Genomic DNA, 8,153 nt, shown 5'->3' with positions numbered 1-8,153 from the left:
TAACCCAACCGCTGGGTCAAAACAACCCAATTGCTGAGTTTGTCCATATTTGACCCAGCACTGGCTTGTATTTAACCCAGCATTTCTTAAGAGTGCAGGGTTGAGAGATAATGAAAAGCCATTATTTATTAAAAAATGTAAAATAAATAAATAACTTTAGAATAAAAAGAATCCAAATAAAACAATTATTTAAAAAATATATTTTATTTGTTTACCTACATGTCATGTGACCATTAACTGACATCGGAGAACCATGAGCATGCAAATGTTTTGAAATATTAAATATAACTTCAAATAAATGTAAATCTCAAGAAAATAGTTTAGTTTAAAGGGATTTTACTAACAAAAATAGGTTGGGAATCCCTGCTTTTAAACAATTCTTTAAAAAAGATTTTAGTAACACTTTTGTACCGGGACCAATTCTCACTATTATCTAGTGCTCATTAGCATGCTTATTATTAACATATTGGCTGTGTATTTATACTTCCAAAGCACATATTCTGCACGACCATATTCGATATCCCTAATCAATACCTAAACTTAACTACCTTAATAACTAATAATAAGCAGCAAATTAGGAGTTTATTGAGGCAAAAGTCATAGTTAATGGTTTGTCAATAGCGAGAATTGGATATTAAAATAAAGTGCGACCAAGACTTTTGCTTTTGATTTAGTTTTTTAAATACTATGTATCGGACTCAATGGCTTTCATTAATTTCATGAAAAATAAAGGTAATGTCCAGCTCACGTTAATTCCTTTAGTCAACATTAAAATGTATTTGCAACACATTTTACTGCTGTAATGTGCAAAACAGAAAATGAAAGGTAGAGCAAGACTGTTATCCATCAGGAATTGATTGTGAAAGTGGGTGTTACATAAACCAATGAATCATTTATAATAAGCCCAATATAGTGGAGAAAATGGGGAGAATTGTGCAAAATAATGTCCCAAAAACCAATAACTGCTGGTAAACTGCCATAAAAATTAGCAAATGTTTATAAATATTCACATATTTAAAGAAAAACCTAGACCTACCTGTTAATTTCTATGAAGTAACCACCTTGCCATCTACTGGTCAAAATATGTAATATGAACTACAAGAGATATGAGGTGCACAGACAACTACACATTGATATTTTCCACAGTCCAGCTGAGAACATCTACATTTGCAAAGCAAGTTTTCACAGCTTGAAAGAGCAGAACAGTTAACACTCCTCTTTAGCGTTCGGTCATGGATCCTTGGCCATCTTGTGTTTCAGATACTTGATTTTGAGTGAGTAGTATTCTTCCTGAAGCTGTAAGACTATTTCCTGTCTGCGTAGCACAGACATCTCCAGATCGCTCTTTCCTGCTGAATCGGTCTCTGCTGTGTTTGATTGGCCGTCGTTTGCACGGTTAACAGGCTGAACGTCCAACACGGGTGCAGTCTCGGCTGGAATAACATATTTCTCCTCCTCCTCCTCTTCCTCGTGTGAGATTGCACTTTCATTCTCAGTTTCAGCTCTGTGAAAGGGCAAAGTTGTTAAATTAGCAAAATGGTGATTGTCAGATATACACCCAGGCTGAATTCAGTTCTCTTTCATGATCAAATACATACAAAATGATGTTAAAATACCTATATTTTTACCTAAATATTCACATAAACACAGTCAGTTATGTCTTAAGTGAATGTAAACGGGAGAAAATCGTATGTGTATCAATGTACTGGATTTGTGCATTAGGTCTTAAAGTGACAGCTGCCTAATATACCTGCTGCTGTCTGTGTCTTTAATGTTAATCAAACAAAAGACAAATAGTTCTCTGATCTTTAGTGAATACCTTTAGTAGCTTTAATAAGAATCAATGTATATTTAATTCATACAGTGAATGAATTAGGCAGTGTTTCCTTTTTACATTTGATTTTTCAATTTCTTACTACTGTTGAATAGAACTAATGTACTTGAAAATTGTAAATCCAAAATGTATTTTTCTTATATTTGCATCTTTGTTGTTATTTTTAAAAACAAAGATCATTATCAAGAGATACAATTACAAAAAATTAAAAAATAAATGACATTAACAGCATACAGATCGGGAATGACATGAGGGTGAAAAATCACTTCAACACATCTTTTAACATTTGAATCATTACACCAACTTTTGTTTTTTGCCAAAAAACATCAAAATAGGAAAATACAAAATGTCCACAATTTTGTTTATGTTGCTATTACTTATTCAAGATTATTATTATTAAACAATGTTTTTGATTCAATTCAAGTTTATTTGTATAGCGCTTTTCACGATACAAATCGTTGCAAAGCAACTTTACAGCTAATTAAGTTTCTACAATATTTATTTAGTGGTAGCTTATCAGTGGTGACTGACTGAAATAAACCTGAAACTTATTTAACCCTAATTCAAAATGTATATACTAATGTAGTTTTTTAATAATATAATACTAAAATAACTTTTTGACAACATTATCGTGCCGAGTTGGACACGGCGTATTGATCAGAGTGTAACTAGGAAACAAAACATGTCATCAGAGGTTTGTGCTCATACCCTGGAGAGTCGTACGGTGCCATGTAGCTAGTGCTTGGAAAACTAGAGCGTCCTTGGTTGTGAAGAGCATGTCTGTGGTAAGATGGAAGTGAAGGCAGAGATGGACGCTGAATAAACTCCTTTAAGAGGTTCCCTTGAAACTCCATCATCTCCTTCCACATGGCCATAAGACTCGCTCGCTCCTCCTTCTGCTCTTCTCTGGCTTCCCTTCGCAAGCGTTCCTCATACTCCCTCTGGTTTTGCACGTGGAGAGGTTCTTGATCTCTCACAGAGTCGCTAATGGAATGTTTTTTGGCCTTCTTCCTCACAGGTTGAGCAACAACTAAAAATATGAACACAATAGTCAGTTATGTACATCATCATTCATGTTCAGGTAAAGTAGGGATTCCCAAATATTTTTGTCACCCCTTGACTTAAAATATTTTCAAATGAATATTTCAATCATTAAACACTATGTCAAAACATATTTAATGATCACATGACATGCAGGCAAACAAAATATTTTAATTTCATTGTTAAAATTGTAACAAAATTTTACTAAGTGTTTTACTTATTTTTAAATTGACATGTTTATGATTTAATCAAACACTAGCTTTATATCAACTCATGAAACCTTGAGTTAAATCAACAATTGTCCCATTTTAAGCTACAAAGCATAAAAAACTGATGTCTGATTAGCAAATTTTGAATATCTTTTTATTCAAACACATCCGAAAGGACATTTTAAAACACTGTAATATTATAAAAAAAATGCTAAAAGACTATTTTATGTCTTGTAAAGATGATGATAACTGGACATTACCTGTGGAATTAAACAAGCAAAAAAGGTAGTATAACAAAAAGGTAGTTGCATACTGTTAACATTAGTAACATACTACATTGTTACAAGCTACTTTAAAGGGGTCATATGATGCTTTTTTAAAGATCATTATTTGGTGTAACAGAATATGTTGACATGCTTTAATGTTCAAAAAACACATTCTTTTTCAAATACTGTACATTATTGTAGGTCCTCTATGCCCCGCCTCTCTCAAACGCTTCGTTTTCTACAAAGTCCCTCCTTCCGACAAGCGCAGTCTGCTCTGATTGGCCAGCTGACCCAGTGCATTGTGATTGGCCGAACACCGCAAACACTCGTCGGAAATGTAACGCCCCTTACCATAATCATGAGCTTCATCTTTCAAAATAAATGTAAAGACAGAGCCTGAAAGGGGAACAGAGTCGCGTGACAGACACAGTGATGAAGCTGGTATGTGTTTGTGATGTGACACCTCCCCCATCCCCCCCTCTCTCTCACACACACAAAATAAAGTGCTTTTGCTTTCGCCTAGAAACACACAGCGTCTCCCTGACATGCTGCTTCAACACTAACTGCGGTTACTGAAACCCGCCTTCTTTCTTTGCGTGCACATTTGGGCGGCATTATGCAAATATTTCCACATAGTGAGGTAGATATGTGGGGGCGTGTTAGAACGAGCCGTTTTAGGGGGGCGTGGCAGAGTCTTAACTTTGATAAAGAATATCTCTTTGGTTTTGAGACTTTAGTCTTTGCAACTTCAGGGATCTTATCTATGCACAATCAGCTTGTAACTCTCCAAAGAGAAAGGAAAACTTGAAATCGCATCATATGACCCCTTTAAATAAAACTGTACGTACTGTGTATGGAGTAGTAAGCATAAAGTAGGTATTGAATTTGAAACAGCCTCCCCTTGACTTATTTGTTGTAGATAAAAAAATTATAGAACAAATTAACATGCAAATTCGGTGATTTTTCATCAACGTTTGCACAGCTTTTGTCTTGTATACTGCACACCGTTTCGCATACTATGTTTGTAGTACGCGAGATCCAGTGAAGATGCAAGTGAAGTCATGTGGCCATAAAGTAGCACATCTTTCTATTTGACACATTAATAACACACCGTCTGTCATGTCATCCGTCTCCTCTTCATGACCGACTGACACCTCGATGTCTGCGGATCTGCTCTCGTTTCTCGCGTCCTCGATGGATGTACTCTGGGGCTCTTCGAGTTTGACGTTATTATGAACTGTTAACGCGTCTGTGGAGCGGTTGCTGCCCCAGATGGACTTGCAGAGATCATAGTAATTCCAGTACACTCTGCCGTGGCCGTTGTTTTTGTGATGCTCGAGTATTTTCAGGAACTTCTGCTTGAGTGTTTTCAGTTTGGTGGTGACCTGTCGCTTGGTTCTGTGGATCCCTTGCGCCCGCAGAAGCTTTGATATTTCCGCGTAAATAAGAGAGTCGCGAACCGTTCCGCTGATTTGCCTACTGATTTCTTCGTCCTGTCGGATGTACAGCAGCGCCCTCGTCTCGGTGTCCGTCCAGTTTCTTTCTACTGACATTTCTTCATACATTTCGCGGCGCGGAAATCTTGGGAAATCACGTAAAGAGTTCATTTACACACAGCAGCATCAGTTGATTCTCAGCTCGCGCGTCACGTAGGCCTGGCGAGTACTTGACGTATGTGCGTCACTCGGTCTGAGCTTTGTGATTGGCTCAGAGTCGCTGGCCGCGGCAGCCCTCTAGCGTCAGTGCGTCCGAAAGTTACTTCAAATGTCATAAAGTGCTCATTTTCCCGTATGTAATGAATGGTACACCACCATGCACTTTATGGAAAATAACGAGAGATTTTGGACACAGTTATGGTTTTTATATTGATTTTCAATTACAACGTAGTAGACATATTTGTGACCACAAAATCAGTCATAAGGGTCAATTTTTTTGAAAGTGCGATTTATACATCAGCTGAAAGCTGAATAATTTTGATTTCTATTGATGTATATGGTTTGTTAGGATAGGACAGAATTTGGCCGAGATACAACTATTTGAAAATCTGGAATCTGAGGGTGAAAAAAAAAAAAAAAAGAAAAAATCGAAATATTGAGAAAATCACCTTTAAATTTGTTCAAATTGCGTAAATAAGAGAGTCGCGAACCGTTCCGCTGGTTTGCCTACTGATTTCTTCGTCCTGTCGGATGTACAGCAGCGCCCTCGTCTCGGTGTCCGTCCAGTTTCTTTCTACTGACATTTCTTCATACATTTCGCGGCGCGGAAATCTTGGGAAATCACGTAAAGAGTTCATTTACACACAGCAGCATCAGTTGATTCTCAGCTCGCGCGTCACGTAGGCCTGGCGAGTACTTGACGTATGTGCGTCACTCGGTCTGAGCTTTGTGATTGGCTCAGAGTCGCTGGCCGCGGCAGCCCTCTAGCGTCAGTGCGTCCGAAAGTTACTTCAAATGTCATAAAGTGCTCATTTTCCCGTATGTAATGAATGGTACACCACCATGCACTTTATGGAAAATAACGAGAGATTTTGGACACAGTTATGGTTTTTATATTGATTTTCAATTACAACGTAGTAGACATATTTGTGACCACAAAATCAGTCATAAGGGTCAATTTTTTTGAAAGTGCGATTTATACATCAGCTGAAAGCTGAATAATTTTGATTTCTATTGATGTATATGGTTTGTTAGGATAGGACAGAATTTGGCCGAGATACAACTATTTGAAAATCTGGAATCTGAGGGTGAAAAAAAAAAAAAAAAGAAAAAATCGAAATATTGAGAAAATCACCTTTAAATTTGTTCAAATTAAGTTCTTAGCAATGCATATTACTAATCAAAAATTAAGTTTTGATATATTCAAGGTAGGACATTTACAAAATATCTTCATGGAACATGATCTTTACTTAATATCCTAATGATTTTTGGCATAAAAGAAAAATGGATAATTTTGACCCATACAATGTATTGTCGGCTAATGCTACAAATATACCTGTGCTACTTATGACTGCTTTTGTGTCCAGGGTCACATTTTAGTAACAAAATTAAGACCAAAGCCATTCAATAAACGTGTTGAAATGAGCTTAAGTGGTCAATATATAAATACATAATTGATATCCTATCTCAGGGTCATTGTGCAGAAGTTGCACATAATTGTGCAACTTCACTTGCACATAATTTAAACTTTCAATTGTCAACTTTCTTATCCAACTTAGGCTTGTACTTGGATCCGATTCCTCCATAACACAAGTATTCTACATTTTTAGATCAGAACTGGAGAAATGAGCAAAAAACAGTGTCTAATCATATCTTCTAATGCAAGTGCAGCGTCAAGTCCTAATAAAGAAAAAATTCTTTGAGAATTGATAAAAGGTTTTATTATGTACATGCTAAGGCACTCACTGCAGAACTGACAGCTGATTGATCAAACCAACAATACAATAAAGCTAAATTACAAACAGTCAATGGGGGAAAAAAAGTACAAAAGGCATTATTTTGTGGAAAAACAATGCAGAGAATTATTTCTAAGCTTAAAATATGGAGTTCGTATAAACAAACATAAAAAGTATTTCAGAGAATATACAAAGCACCAACTGCAAAGAGATCAACAGTGACTCAGCTCCTGAAAAGAAACAGGAAGCAGAAGGCTTTTAGATCCACAACTATTCCTGGAAAAACTTACAGTGTGAGCATTCAAATGTAAAATGACACAAAATTGGAATTAATAGATTTTTAATTTAATAAAAATGTAACGATCAGTTATACTGACTATGATAATACCCAGTTGCATTGTGTGTATTTCATTGCATATGGACATTCTTCAGAACACCTTTTTTTGTGCTCCACAGAAGTCAGTCATACGGATTTGGAGTGACGTGGATGTGTAAATTATTACAAGTTTTTTAATTTGTCATTAAATTAAGGGAATTATTACTGTTGATGCTTGTGACATCCTGTAGTTTGACTAACCTTTGATGGGCTGCCAGTGAACTTGTACGTGTAGGCAGTACTGGGTGTGAGACTTGAGCTGTTTTTATGAGGAGAGACAAAGATGGAGTGTCTCTGAGATACACGGCGAGGAGAGAGAGGCTGAGCGCGAACCGACGGGAACGGCGATAACGGAGGAGCCTCCATCTTTATAGAGAAAGAGGGAGAAAGTCAAATATTTTTTCCAAATTTTCACAAAAAATAAAAAAAGGTTATTAAAAGACAATTTTCAAAAGAAACAAAGTAATACACCAACCTTGTTATCAAGTGTGGAATGTGCATATTTGAGAGCGAATGATTTAATTTTTAGCACATAAACAGAGTTGTAAAACTGGATGAGGTCTCCTCTTTCCTCTGATTCGCTGTCAGCCTCTGTTGTGTTTGCCTGTTCCGTTCTCTCATTGGCTGTAAACACAAACAAATAAATAAAAATATTTTAAAATGCAATAAAAAAATTTTTAAAAAAAGAGACTTTTGCCAACATCCAAATTAAATGGGTATACATTACACACACACATTCAAAAGTTTGGGATTGGTAACATTATGTTTTTGAAAGAAGTCTCTCTTCTGTTCACCAAGGCTGAATATAGTTTCTATTTGTATATATTTTAAAATGTAATTTATTCCTGTGATGCACAGCTGAATTTTCTGCATCATTAGTGTCACAAAGTATCTTAGTATTAAGTATAGTTTTTTGAACATGCTTTAATGTTCAAAAAACACATTCTTTTTCAAATACTGTACATTATTGTAGGTCCTCTATGCCCCGCCTCTCTCAAACGCTTCGTTTTCTACAAAGTCCCTCCATCCGACAAGC

At 36.2% G+C, this 8,153-nt stretch overlaps 3 protein-coding genes across 4 annotated transcripts in view; all 3 read right to left on the bottom strand.

Annotated features, from left to right (window-relative positions):
• Window positions 1-512, bottom strand: part of LOC107596835 (uncharacterized) — a 3,877-nt gene extending 3,365 nt beyond the window's left edge. The window contains exon 1 of the mRNA XM_016287682.1: window positions 485-512. Coding sequence (XP_016143168.1) covers window positions 485-512 — 28 coding nt within the window. The remainder of the gene's footprint in view (window positions 1-484) is intronic.
• A 226-nt stretch (window positions 513-738) lies between these two features.
• Window positions 739-5,737, bottom strand: LOC107596850 (uncharacterized). 2 transcript variants are annotated; one of them, XM_016287699.1, is made up of 4 exons: window positions 5,513-5,737; window positions 4,462-4,826; window positions 2,543-2,864; window positions 739-1,504 (listed from the first exon to the last, which is right to left on the bottom strand). In XM_016287699.1, exons 1-4 carry the CDS (start codon window positions 5,641-5,643, stop codon window positions 1,231-1,233), a joined length of 1,092 nt encoding a protein of 363 aa, XP_016143185.1. In that variant the 5' UTR covers window positions 5,644-5,737; the 3' UTR covers window positions 739-1,230. The 2 variants fall into 2 exon arrangements, with proteins under 2 accessions (XP_016143185.1, XP_016143184.1); XM_016287698.1 differs by lacking the exon at window positions 5,513-5,737 and having other exon boundaries at window positions 4,462-5,046.
• A 1,216-nt stretch (window positions 5,738-6,953) lies between these two features.
• The window catches only part of LOC107596834 (retinoblastoma-like protein 1), a 13,949-nt gene continuing 12,749 nt past the window's right edge, over window positions 6,954-8,153 (bottom strand). The window contains exons 20-22 of the mRNA XM_016287681.1: window positions 7,593-7,741; window positions 7,319-7,483; window positions 6,954-6,971 (exon numbers count right to left, since the gene is read on the bottom strand). Of these exons, the coding sequence (XP_016143167.1) occupies window positions 6,954-6,971; window positions 7,319-7,483; window positions 7,593-7,741 (332 nt within the window). The remainder of the gene's footprint in view (window positions 6,972-7,318; window positions 7,484-7,592; window positions 7,742-8,153) is intronic.

Source organism: Sinocyclocheilus grahami, unplaced genomic scaffold (assembly GCF_001515645.1).
Source record: "Sinocyclocheilus grahami isolate Dianchi unplaced genomic scaffold, SAMN03320097.WGS_v1.1 scaffold223.1, whole genome shotgun sequence".
NCBI lineage: Eukaryota > Metazoa > Chordata > Actinopteri > Cypriniformes > Cyprinidae > Sinocyclocheilus > Sinocyclocheilus grahami.
Note: the sequence above shows the minus strand (reverse complement) of the source record. Positions and strands in the feature narration are given on the sequence as shown.